This window comes from Aedes albopictus, chromosome 2, assembly GCF_035046485.1.
Source record: "Aedes albopictus strain Foshan chromosome 2, AalbF5, whole genome shotgun sequence".
Lineage (NCBI taxonomy): Eukaryota > Metazoa > Arthropoda > Insecta > Diptera > Culicidae > Aedes > Aedes albopictus.
This window is the reverse complement of record NC_085137.1, coordinates 500,063,943-500,078,116: the sequence shown is the minus strand read 5'-3', so window position 1 is coordinate 500,078,116 and position 14,174 is coordinate 500,063,943. Positions and strand designations below refer to the sequence as shown.

At 35.4% G+C, this 14,174-nt stretch overlaps 1 protein-coding gene across 4 annotated transcripts in view; it reads left to right on the top strand.

Annotated features, from left to right (window-relative positions):
* Positions 1 to 13,890, top strand: part of LOC115265416 (PDZ domain-containing protein GIPC3) — a 106,310-nt gene extending 92,420 nt beyond the window's left edge. For all 4 annotated transcript variants that reach the window (XM_062854409.1, XM_029870412.2, XM_062854407.1 and 1 more), the window contains exon 6: positions 12,998 to 13,890. In XM_062854409.1, coding sequence (XP_062710393.1) covers positions 12,998 to 13,150 — 153 coding nt within the window. In that variant the 3' untranslated portion in view covers positions 13,151 to 13,890. The remainder of the gene's footprint in view (positions 1 to 12,997) is intronic.
* Positions 13,891 to 14,174: the final 284 nt, after the last annotated feature.

Below are 14,174 nucleotides of genomic sequence, written 5' to 3'. Positions count from 1 at the left end.
CGTAATTTCGATATTCTAACAAAAAAAAGATATGTTCCTAGTCCCTCCCCATGGATATTCGATCTTGACGCGATGGGAGGGCTTAACCCATTAGCACTTTGTGCGCCAATTTATTCAGTTCTGATTCAGCCTTAAGATAGATGTGAATCTGGTTTAAGAGCTGAGCAGAGGTGAAAAAATCGGCCGTAAATGCTAATGGGGACCAGAGGAGTATCCGCAGTGAGCCTATCACAATTTCCAAAGCAATGTCATAGTTCAGCTTGCATAGACCCAATATTTTAGGAATTTGCAGTTAGATTTTGAGGAGCGTTACGTAAAATTGGGTGTGGGTGGTATCTGCGTTACACTTACTACTCATCATTACTAAAGCAATAATCTAGAAGACAATTGGCGCTAGAAATTGCACTACCATTTGAGCCTAGACAAAAGTAGATAGTAATAGGAAACTATGGGCAGGATAACAGTATTAACATGGATTTTTTTTTTCATTATTATTTATACATATCTTCCAAACGGGTGCATAGAGATTGGAACCGTTTGAGCAGGAGCTCCTATTTCGAGTGTTAGTAATACCACGTAATACGTTTGTACAGGTCGGACTCAATTGTCCGGAGTCGGGTTCTGAAGCTTCGGAAACGTGTGTCTGGGGAACGAAATGTTGTATGTATAAAGCTAAAATTTTGACATTTTGTCAAGCTAATTTTGATTAGTAGCCAGTAAATATTACAGCTTTGTACATCATTCCGTTTGCCAGATGTGGTTTAAGGAGGCTTCAGAGTTTGAATCCGGATAGTCGAGTCCGACCTGTACTGTATTTTCTATAATTTTCAACGTAATAGCCATCCGAAAGACCATACGTGTTTTTGATTATCTCCTAGATCTTATTGTGGCATAACGTAACAGGTAGGAATTAGGATATAAAGACGTTAATGACATGCCAGGATTACAACACATTTTATTAAATTGGGATTTGAATTTTCTTGGGTCTAGAAAAGAAGGTTTAGTCTTTGAATTTTCATTTTTTTTTTAATTTTTAAATTTAGACAGCTAAAATGATTTCATTGTTTTGTTGTTTATGTATTTTCAAGTCAAAATTGATTTGCATATTTTTCATCTAAACATAACCAATCAAACCCTTCCCTTCCCACGACTTTAAACGACTATTTCTTTGCCAAAAAAGCGTTTCCGAAAGAAGCGCTAGAACAAAAAATATTGCAAATTGGCTGAATTTTTCGAAATCAATGAACTTTGTTTTGTTGTAAACCAATAGGTCCTTGATTGTTTATCAATAGTTTTACTATTGAAACAACTAGTTAGTAGTTGGGTAAAAACTTATGAGGTTACAGTCATATTCTAAAAATTATTGCTTCATATTTATCTAATTCCGTTTGTACAGATTTCGTCGAAAATCGATGGTGCTCTCTAGCTAGAACAACCATGGGAAGTGGGGGGTTAAACCCATGTTTCATTGAATTTCGCCGTATTATTTGCATAATTGTGTCAAGTCCACTCCAATTCCTTCCCCCAACCCATACCATTACCCCTCCGATGGTGTTCATGTGGTCCGCACGGACTATTACGGCCATTACCCCTCCTTGATCTTCGGCTTTGGATTGACTTGCGCTCTTATTGCCCCACCAAATGCTGCAAAATGAAAATGAAAATGAAAAAAAAGATATGTTCCTAGACGAAACATTTATAGGAATCAGTGAAGATAATACTCGTGGTGAAATGCTTTCCGGAAGGAAGGGAAAGTATTTTACCACGAGTATTATCTAAACAGATTCCTATTAATGTTTCGTCTAGGATACTTTTGGGGAAATCTCCAGGATTTTTTCTAAGCAATCACTTGTTACTTCTCCAGAGTATTGGATCCCCCAGGAAGTTCCTCCAGAATTCTTCATGGTTACCTTGTACCAAGCCGCTTGTTTATTTTTTGGAATTCGATAAGAATTTTTAGAGAAAAGAGTTCCTGCTCCTTATGGTTTCTTCAAAAAACTCTTCCTGGATCAACCTAGATGTCTCTTTTTAAATTTCTCCTGGAGTTTCTTCGGGTATCCCTTCAAATATTCCACCAGGAATTAGAATTTATTAACCTTCCTTATGCATTATGTTGGGAACAGCTCGCTGACGTAGTGTACGGTTTGGGTCTCGAATGGTCCTAATGCACAAGGTGGGCTAAGAAAAACATTTTGGGATTCAACCTAGACATCCTGTTGAAATTCATCCAAGAGTTGCTTTGGAGATTCACCAAGATTTTACTTTTGAAATACAGGTCGGACTCGATTGTCCGGAGTCAGGTTTTGGCACTTCCCAAAAATATATCTCGCAGACGGAATGCTGTGAAAAGCTGAAATTTTGACTGATTACTTATCAATGTTGGCTTGACATAATGTCCAAATTTCAGCTTTTCAGAGTATTCCGTTCCCTAGATACTTATGTTTTTGAAAAGTATCAGATCCCGGCTCCGGATAATCGAGTCTGACCTGTATAGGAGTTTCTTCGTTTCTACAGAATTTTCTACGGGAATTCTTCCAATATTACTTTCTGAAATCCCTCCAGATTTTTTTTCAGATATTTCTCCAGGGGTTCTTACTGGGGTTCTTCCAGAATTTTTTCTGGGATTCCTTCAACAGTTTTTCTAGACTTTCATCAGAAATTCTTTTTTGGATTCTTTCTTTTTTCTTATGATATTAGAATGTCGTCGCTCCAAAAATTTCTTTAAAGGATTCCTAGAGAACTTTGTTATGGTATTTATGCGCAGTAAAACACCTACACCTACTGGAACTTTTATTATGAATACTTCCAAGAGATTTTCCAATTGGATTCTATCTTTTATCTTTGTTATTTCCCCATGATCACTACACAGTTAGAAAAAATCACCGACTACGGTAATGTTTGACCGAAATCTCAACCGTCAAGTTTATTTACAGGGAAAAATTGGTAAAAGTAGCAACTTTTACCGAAGTTCGTTAGAGTTTGACAGATAAACGTTAACATTTTACCGAAATTTGTTATTTTTTTACAGAATTTCGTTAAAAATCCATTACCGAACGCTCAGCAGTTGAGATTTCGGTAAAATTACCGAACGCAATTAGCTGTGTAAGTGAACCAGCCTTGGGCTGAAAATCTCGTAATAAAGATAATTTAATAATAATAATTCCCCCCGATTTCTCGCTGCGTTTACTGGAAATCTTCTTGAAGTTTAGTCTAGTAATCTTTCAGGAATTCTTTCCGCAAATCCTCCAGAAGTTTCTCCTGGAGTCTTGCTGATGTTGTGTATAGAAATCTCCGGGAGTTATTCCTGAGAATCCTCCAGAAGTTTCTTGTGGGAATCCTTGAGGATTTTTTTCTATGAGTCCTTTTTTTTATTTTTTTTTTATTTTTTTTTTTATCTGTATTAACGAGATTTTTAGCCCCAGGCTAGTTCATCTCGGGACCCACACTTTACTTCCCTTCCGAAGGAAGAACTCACATTTTGCGAGTTTGTCGGGAGTGGGATTCGATCCCAGGTCCTCGGCGTGAAAGTCAAGTGTTCTAACCATCACACCAGGTCCGCTCCACTTCTATGAGTCCTGTATAAGTTCTTTCAAGAAATCATCCAATTGTTGTTCGAGTGATATTTGCAGAATTGATGGGATTTATTTAGGATTTCTTCTGGGAATCCTTAAAGAGTTGCTGGAGAAATCCCCAGATCGTTTTCCAAGATCCTGAACTCCTCTTTCCTAGAGAAACTTATTTCTGGAAGACTAATTCACCTAAAGGAACTTCTGAATTATTTCCTGGCAATTTCTCAGAAGAAATCCATTAAGGAATCTGGATAAGCTACTTATGTTACACTTGAAAAATGATTGAGCCATTTTACAAAATGACAATATTGTTGTTGATGATTTTAATATGTATTCACGTGTTACTTCCTGTCAGATTTTCATAAATTAAATTGGTTCGTTTTAATTTTTCTATTGGACTATTGGTTTAATTTTTCTCATGTTCAAATAAGAAGTAAAATTATGCGTTTGCGAAAACATGTACATATTAACGATATTTACAGCTGAATTTAAAATATGTTGAAAGCTACTGTGGCGTATACGTCTTCTATGTCATCATTGGTGGTTGCTTAAAATTCATTATTGTTGCATTGCCCCGAGATCAATATCAAACTGTAAATAATTCGTGTTCGAGGAAAAAAAACGACAACAATTTTAGTGTTGACAAAAACGGAATGAAATGTTGACGAAATCGGATAGTGACAAAAACGGAACGTACCCGTATTTACTTTAAAAATCATAACTAAAGAACGAAGCATCATAGAAACAAAGTTGAAGTGAAATTGAAGCATTTTCTCAGGAAACAAAAAAAAAATTAAGTGGAAAAAGGTTTCTACAAAATTTTCCACCGTTAAGAAAATTCAAAAAGGAATGCCGGAATAGTAGTTTACGCAACAAGGACGAGTCGTACATTTATCCAACGAGGCTTGTCTGTTTTTTTTTTGGTGTGGGAAATTAGGCCTTTTCCTGTCAGATTTGCGTGAGGTAAATCAGCCTTTTACGATGAGAAATTGCAAAAAAAACTATTCCCTAACTCGTGGAAAATTTTCAAAAAATATTTTTGAGAAAGTATTTTCATAAGGTTTGATCGCTGAAATTTTTGGAATGGACTTTTTTTTCTTTCTTGAGTTATGGTCAATTTTGTGAAAAATAACCATGTACGCATAAATTATATGATAATTTTTCACATAATTGGCCATAACTCAAGAACAAAGAAGGCATCAAAGCTTATAAAACTACCTTCATGATTTTTTTTTTTTGAAAATTTCTCACGAGTTTGGTCATAGATTTTCCGGCTCTTCTTTAAGAATTTCCTCAACTGTGGAAAATTTTGTGGAAAACTTTTTCCTTTTCATATTTTTTTTTGATTCCTGAGAAAATTTGCTTTCATTTTCTAGAAAAAACTTTGTTTCTACGATGCTTCGTTCTTGAGTTATGATTTTTCAAAGAAAAGGCTTTTATGGCACATTTGGACATTTTTCAACAAAATTGGCCATAACTCAAAAACGAAAAAAGGGCATTCTAAAAATTTCAGTGATTAAAGCTTAAGGAATAACCTTCTCAAAAAAATATTTTTTTGAAATTTTTTAACGAGTTTGGGCATTGCTTCTCCGGCTTTTCTTTACGAATTTTCTCAACCGTGGAAAATTTTGTGGAAAAGTTTTTCCAGTTCATTTTTTTTTTATTTCTGAGAAAATTTGCTTTCATTTTCTAAAAAAAAAACTTTGTTTCTATGATGCTTTGTTCTTGAGTTATGATTTTTCAAAGTACATAAGTAGTGTCAGGGGAAAATAAAAAATTTCCACCTGAGTTTTCCGGGAAAATAGGCGACCCTAAATTTTTCTTTCTTTTTTTGTTCATATAGACAAAATGATCGGGACAATCAAAATTATCACTTTAAAAAAATGTTCAATTAGCTGTAACTTTTCAAGAAGTGCATCAAATATTCTCAAATTTTTACTGTAAGTTCTTCAACTAGTTGCGTATCAGTGGCAGGGATGGCAAAAATGCTTTTTTCTCTCTTCCGTTCATCGATACCTACAGTAAGATTAAAACAAAACAACGGCAGCACCAATACCATCGGCAGCCACGCCGTCGGCAGTCAAGCTGGCGCTTGATAGTTTTCGCTTCCCCACAAACATAAGGACTGTTCAATTTATAAAACGCACAACTTGCTTGTGCGATATCTTTTTTATTTTTCAATAAAATCATTATCAGCTTTTTGCATAACTTTCTATTGTTATTCTCAAATGTAGGAAAAATATAACATTAAGCAAAACGTTCTTTATTGTGTAGCTGAAGCGGTTTTCGTAAAACATCAATAAAAACCCATTTCTCAAAATTCGACATTACTTTCCACATACTTAACATGCACATTTTCATGAAGCTTTTAATGTATTGGAATCTTAAACTATTCTACTAAAGGTAAAGCTCAAAAGTTGGTCAATAATAATTCACCAAGCAGTTTCCAGCCGGATATAGTGAGTTACCTTGTTTTCGTAGAATTTATTAAAAAATGTTCATTTATGTCCTGTGTTGCAATAGCAGCATGGATGCGGCTTAAAATTTGTCCAGAGTAGTAGAATATTGCTCTCTAAATGATATAGAAGAGAAATTTACTTTTAATTGCATTTTTCATCCTAAATTTAATCCATAAAGATGGTCAAATTAAAAAAAATCATACTTTTTGCTCCATTGATGCAGATTTTCGACTCTAGCGAATCTTGTTATTATTTATTTTCAACAAAGTTAGTCCTATGTTATTGTACACCTTATTTAATAATAATCGGATGCAAAGTTTTTATTTCCAACATTATTGTTTTGCAAAATTTGCTTTTGGTTGCATTGTTATTTGGAAGATCCTTCAAGGAACGAAACTGTATTGATTACTGTGTCTGTAATGGCGCACAGTAACCAAACCAGCAATGCTATTAAGAAGCAGTTTTCTGCATTTCAAACCACATTATTCTCACTTTCGACTGAATGCATAAAACAACTGATTATTTAATATTTTTATGCCCTTTTTGCTTTACAATTGAATTTTATTCAAAAAACCGAATCTCACTTTAGACTTTAATATCTCAACACTTAATTTTCCAATTGAGTTTAAATTGTGCCAGAATGCTCATTACTCATGCTGCTGTAGCATGGCACATACTTTTCTGGTATTAAAAATGATAAACCATTTGTAAACAGTTATTTTATACATATTTTCAATTTTCAGAAATCGAAAAATTCGCCTTATTTAACACCTGACCGATTTTCTTTAAAATAAAACTATTTTTATTCGATTCAAAAATTATTACTACAATGAAAGATGATGTACTGAACAACGAATCAAGGGTGGTTTAATTTCAACTACGCGTCTTCTTTGTATAGCCTTGTAAAGTTGTCCGTTTTATAAATTGAACAGTCCTTATTTATGGGCAGTCATGCCGAGGCAGGTGATTGCGAAAAATGTCAAATATGTTCAACTGCTAATAACTCATTTGTTTTAGTGAATAATTTGTATCTGTTTGCTCAAATAGCTAGAGCACACTCCTAGCTTTGTGATGCATATAAAGAAGTTTGTCTAGAAGCGGTTTGAAACGCAGAAAAATGCGAAAATGGGAGAGACAGAAATTTCTGTCGTCGTTGTGCTCGAGGACCGGCGCTCTCGCGCTTGCAAACCGTTTCGAGGAAGAAGGCTGCTGGAAAAAAAATGTTGGGGCATTTATTTTTCGAACAGTTTGAGTTTGGCTGGGCCTGTGATGTTAGTGTGGAAAAATGTCAAATGTACAGCCGGTAACCGTTTTTTCCAGTACATTTCTCATCCCTGATCAGTGGACAAAATTTGGAAAAGATCGGGCTATTCTGCACGAAAATATAAAGATTGTAGAAAAAGGTTTAATTATCCGATAGCCAACTTTGAGCTGTTATATTTCTGGATTCAATAAACCGAATGCAATGAAATTTTGACCATTTATGACTTTTATAATGAGCTCTGAAAAACGTTTGACTCAACTTGAAATTATGAACAAGAGAAAAAGTTATAACGATTTTATTTATTTTATGATTTCTATTTTTAATATGCATCCCATTATTTTTTTAATTAATTGCCGGCTATGTTCTTACTTTCCTTCAAAACACATTTATATTCAAGACTATTAAAGGGAATTTAAATTAACTGTACCTTGAGTTTTGAAACGATGTTGAAATTTAAGAAAATTTGGTGTTTTATTAGCAAAATAATCGAATTCTAATATTTTTTTCCTTGTTAAGAATTTAAAGTTAAGTCAAACGTTTTTCATAGCTAATTATATAAGTCATAAATGGTCAAAATTTCATTGCATACGGTTCATTGAATCCGAAGATATAACAGCTCAAAGTTGGCTATCGGATAATTATACCTTTTTCTAGAATGTTTATAACTTCATGCAGAATAGCCTGATCTTTTCCAAATTTTGTTCACTGATACACAACTAGCTGATGAACTTACAGTAAAAAATTGAGAATATTTGATGCACTTTTCGAAAACTTACAGCCATTTGAAATAAATTTGAGATGAGAAAATTTTCCCGAGCAGAAGGGAATAACAACAGCATAAAAAGCTGTGTTATTTTGTCGATTATTTTTAAGTTATTACCATAACATATTGTGTTATAAACTTGTCTGTCATAAGCGGCAAAATAACAAATTGCATAACAAAAAATGTTCCTGGAAAACCATTTCAATAACTTGTTTTGTTAGTTTCAATAACAACTTAATAACAATGAATGCGGAAAATATTTCGATAACAAATTTTGATATTAATATGTTATTGATAATAATCGGAAAGCAGAATTTGCTATGATATCAAACTCGTTACTAAATAAGTTATAAAACTTATTATATCAAATTATTCGATTTGTCTCACAAGAAAAACATGAGGTTCATCAATGTTAAAAAAAATACTGTATTCAGCTTTTAATTCATTCTAAGAGATTTGAAGTCGCAAGATAATCGAACTTTAGTAATTTCTACAGGGGATGGCCAAAATGTTTGGGATAGGCAACTTTTTTTCTCTCACAAAAAAGTTCAACATGCTATAACTTTTCATAGAGTGCATCAAAAAATCTCAAATTTTGACTGTTTGTCAACCTATTATATGTGCATCATTGGTACAAATTTGGGCTCGATTGATTAATATTTCGCAAAGTTAGAACCGTTCGTGTAAAACACTGTTTTTCAGACAACTTTTTTTGAGCTGTCATATCTCGGAAACCAGTGAGCCGAATTGAATTAAATTTTGAACGTACACTAACAATATGTAAATGCTTCACTAACTATTAAAACATAGGTACTTTTTAAACGTTGAAAAAAGTTATCATGGATTGACACTAATTGGATTTTTCTCGAAAAAATTTAATTTTTTCACATCAATGTCAATAAATTTTAGTGTTGATATCCAAAGATTTTCCACTTCTGTTCTCAAATTATCTCTAATCAGATATATTAGAGTCTATTTAGATTGAAGGAAGAACACATTTAATAATTTTTGTGTGGTATTGTAAATTTGACTTATTTTTCTCTATATGGGTAAAAATTAAAACCCGGTATAACTTGATTCGCCGTGAGAAAATATTACATTTTATAACGTCGTATTAAGTATCAATTATATTATTGATAAACGTTTAAAAATTCATTCAATTCGGTTCACTGGTTTCCGAGATATGACAGCTCAAAAATGAGTTGTATGAAAAATAGTGTTTTACCCGAACGGTTCTAACTTTGCGAAAGATTAATCAATCGAGCCCAGTTTTGTACCAATGATGCACATATAATAGGTTGACAAACAGTCAAAATTTGAGATTTTTTGATGCACTCTATGAAAAATTACAGCATGTTGATTTTTTTGTGGGAGAAAAAAAGTTGCCTATCCCAAACATTTTGGCCATCCCCTGTATATTATCAAATACGACGAGCTTCGATTTCCACCTGTAATTTATAAACTGTTGTACTTTAATTGTTTTCGGAGCACGGTTTTGAAATCAGCACGTGTCCTTGAAAAAGTTTGATCGTCGATAGCAATTTGTGACTTTTGTTTTGTTCTTTTTTCAGCATAGAAACTGATTTTTTTAGAATGCTCAACAGTTTTGCAGAAAATTTTTGGGATATTGGAAAGATTGTTTTAATTCCTCCGATTTTTCCCTGGATTCAAGAATTATGTCGAATATTCCTCCTGGATTCTACAAGGATTCCTCCAAAAAATATGCTATAATTTCTCCTGAACTTCCTCTGATGATTCCTACAGGACTTTCACCAGAAATTTTTGCAATATTTTTTTCTAAAACTATAAAACTCTTCCAGAAATTTGTCGACAGATTTGGTCATAAACTTTTCCATAAATGACTCGAAAAATCTTCCAGAAATTTCGCCGAGAGTTCTTTGACGGAATCTTTCATGGGTTTTCAAAGACTCCTCCAGAATTTCCTGTGATCATTAGTCCTGAACTTCATCTTAAGATTTCTCTGAAAATTTCTTTGAAGATTTCACCAGAAGTTTTTCCGAAGGATTCTCCAGGAGTTTTTCAAAAGATTCTGCCAAGAATTGTAATAATTGCTCAGAAGATTCGGAATTTCTGAGAAAATTGCGCCAGTAGTTCTCTTGAAGACTTCTCCAGGGATTTATCGAAAGGTTCCTCCAGAACTTCCAAGTGCTTGTCCGAAAATTATTTAAGGAATTCTTAAAAGTAGTCGTTTAGAAATTTCCTTCTTAACTGAATACAAAAATGGAACAACACAAAGGGGCAAGTCATAATTGTAGAATTGTTGCTGTGATTTCAAAACTTGTTACTGTTGTGCTATTGCTGATAAGTTGATCAATAGTATAACAATAACTAAACTTGTACTTCAACAAAACATGTTATTTTAATGTAATTTAGTTAATGTAATGTAATGTAAAGCTTCATTATAACAATATGAGATTGTCGTAGTTATTAACTTGCTGTTCTCCTCTGCTCGGGTTGCCTGTCCCGATCATTTTGTCTATCTCCTGTAGTATGTATCCATGAGCCCTGCCTGTGGAAAAAGTTTCATGAAAATCTGGGACTCTTAGGCCCAATACGGTACGGTAATAAAAAAAAAGTACCCAGCTGCCCCAGATTATATGGTGAGCATTAGCATCACTGCCAACAATTAGCGGAAGGCCTTTTGCAGTGCAGTATGCGATGACTTGTTTGAAAGCATCCGTAGGGGATGGTTCATCATGCGGTAAATAAACCGAACAATAAACGTACAGTCGAGTCGACATGTCGATGTTCTGCATCTCGATATCTCTCCCTATCTCGACGGTTTGGTCGGTTCCTTCAATCTGCATGCATTTGACCTTTCTACATGTCGATATCTCCTTATCTCGATACCTCTCTATCTCGATGCGATCTCATTCGTTTTTGTTCTAGATTTTCTCTCCATATGTCGATATGCCCGTTTCTACAGGTTGCTAGATCTCGTTTCTTATGTGCAAAACATTCTGGGAAAGCGAAGTGACATCTGTTCGTTGACGGTTTTTTTTTCCTAGTAACGGACTTTTTTTCAATCTAGTGTGCATTACAAATTGGTTCTTGAGTTCGATCTCTTCCTGTCTCGATGGTCCCTCCAATATCGAGATGTAGAGAGTCAACTGTATTTCCTGTTGAGGTTTCCAACAGATACATCGATTGTGATAGCACATACATCTCTAGTAGTTAGCTCAGAGATGAGTGTAGCAACGATTGCGTTGTTGACAAGCACACATGCTCGAGGTATGACACGCGAGTTTGCCATTTCCTTTTTACTGAAAGTAGCAAACGCCGGATTCACAAGGCTTCCTAGATAGAAATTCCCCTTACGAAAGTAAGGTTCTTGGACTAACGGCACTTGGGCTGTACCATTTTGCATAAGTCTGTAAAGATTGATCGTTGCTGTTCTTTTGTGCTGAAGATTGATCTGCGCTATCCTAACCGTAGCCACTACCCAAACTAGGCAAGATTAAACTCTTAATAATCACAGCACAAGAAAAAAACAGCAACAATAAAGCCAGATCGGTAACGATTTGAATGCGCCAAAGGCGAGGATACACATAATGAACTATGTAAAACGCATACTGCGAAACCATGTAGGTGAAAATTTAAACTAATTAATAACATCTTCATAATCCCGCCCTTATTCAGCCTCAAATATGAGATTGAAGGAGGGCAGCTGATTGTCTCGGAGAAACACGAGGTCCACCGCGCTATTGCTCCGGTTAGCACAGTAAGGGCAAATACTGTGGAGGGTGCCCTGGTACTCCACAGGCTCCGTTTGCGATTAGGTTTTTATTAGACCCCCTACCCGAGCAGAGGGCCCATATAGCCGAGGCGGTAAACGTACGGGTATTCAGCATGACCATGCTGAGGGTGACGGGTTCGATTCCCGGTCGGTCCAGGATCTTTTCGTAAAGGAAATTTCCTTGACTTCCTTGGGCATAGAGTATCTTCGTGGCTGCCACACGATATACACATGCAAAATGGTCATTGGCAGAGGAAGCTCTCAGTTGATAACTGTGGAAGTGCTAATAGAACACTAAGCTGAGAAGCAGGCTTTGTCCCAGTGAGGACGTTACGCCAAGAAGAAGAAGAAGACCCGAGCAGAGTCCAACAACAAAATGATAGCAAATCGAAAACTGGATTTGTATTCAGCAACAAATGGATATCACATTTTGATATCAGTCTGTCTTGATTAAATTTGATTTCAAATTTAGATTTCGTTTTGCTGTCACTTCAAACTATTACAAAAAAAATAAGCTTTTAAGTTATTTTAAAATTTCTAGGCATCCTTGTATAATAACTCTAAGAGTATATCATTTGGTGTAATTATCTTATGGCATTCAGGATTTCATATCAATCCAAAAACCCCTATATTCATCGATTTTTCCATTTTTTCGTACTGACAGCAAAAACAGTTATCAATTTGCTATCACTGATAGCAGAAATTTTTTTCAATTTGCTGTTATGGGAACATTTTTCTGCTCTCACTTTTGATGTTTTAACCGTTAAAACGACCAAAACGACAACAACCTGAGTTATCATAATTTGCAATATCACAACATCAAAATTTGTTTTCAATTTGCTGTCAGACTTTGCGCAGGTAGCCATTCATTCCTAGGCACGGTAAGCATAAAGCCGCATAACACCTTGAATAAGGGGTCACCTGATTAGTGGACTCCTACCACTGGAACAGGTGGTCCCTAGTGCTATTCTTAGCCAGTTGAACCAACTGCTACCGACACTACACAGCTATCTAGGCTGATCGGGAAAAGAAGTTAATATTGGTGATCAACTTCATACGGTTCCGAAAAGCCGAAAAATCATACAATTGGCGTTTAGGGTGTACAAATATAGATAGAACTGAGTACATGACATAAAGCAACATCATAAGATAACAAATGTTCCCCCTTTCAATTTCTCCCCACAGATCTGGGACCTAGGAAGCAATAAAACCAACTCGATGGACTTTGCCGAAGCGATTGACGCGTCCGACCTGGAAGCCTTTGGATTCACCGACGACTTTATCATCGAACTGTGGGGTGCAATCACCGATGCTCGACAGGGTCGTCACCGAAGATAAGTAGGTTAGATACCTAGCGTGTGTGCGATGGTGATGATGATGAATCAACCCGCGCGAAAAGTAACATAGCAAATAGCAACCGCCAAGCCAATCGCGCTGTACTGAAGCGTATCTCTGTATCCCCCTGTCTCCTTTTCCGTAAATAGAAAAAAAAAAAAAAAACAAAAGTAGATTGGATTTAGTTTCTGAACAATGGATATTTGTCGTCGCTTTCGTCGGAATGTTATTGATGAAGTTATTTATAATCAAAAATCCTATATTTTCCACCCCTGTAGCAACGAAAGCGATTACAAAAAGTACCCAAAATCATAATATTAATAGCATTTATGTTTGTCATGAAAACCAGAGGAAAGCATTCCCTCGGGAACGACCAATACTTATGATGAATCGTGTAGCTAGAACAAAAAAGAAACGAACAGCAACTCAAAACAAATGAAAAAGACATTCATTAATGTGAAAGTGATAATATTAGTAATTTTAAACTACTATTAACGTTATTCCGCAGAAGAAGCTGCAGGAGAAAAAGTGTACTTACAGATGCGTCGGAAGTCGGAGTCGGTCCGCATTCCGAGAAAGATTATGTAGATTTTTATTTATCGACTGGAGCAGGAGAACGGAAATCAAGTCATGGATGATGTTATTTTAGCTGTTTAGAGCAATGAAAAAAGAAAGTGTCGATATGATTCTTGTACGATTAAGCAATGATCAACGTTTAGAAATACAGAGTTAAGAGATAAACTATAAGGTATTTGTTTTATTGCCGTATAGATGACACCCAAATATACAATACTAACTTACTTAATTTCAGTCCCAAGCAACCATGGTGGTGCAGAAGGCCGAATTGAAAGATCTCCATCCTGAGCGATTGCCAGCCATCGCCTTAACCTGTGGCCAGGGCAAATTTCTGTCGTCTTCCTTTATTTCCTAGTTGAGGCTGCGCGGTCATGATCCTCTGGCTCTGCCAATGCTGCAATGTCCTGCTGGGTTCCAATCTAACGCTTGTTTGCAGATTTCATTCCCACCC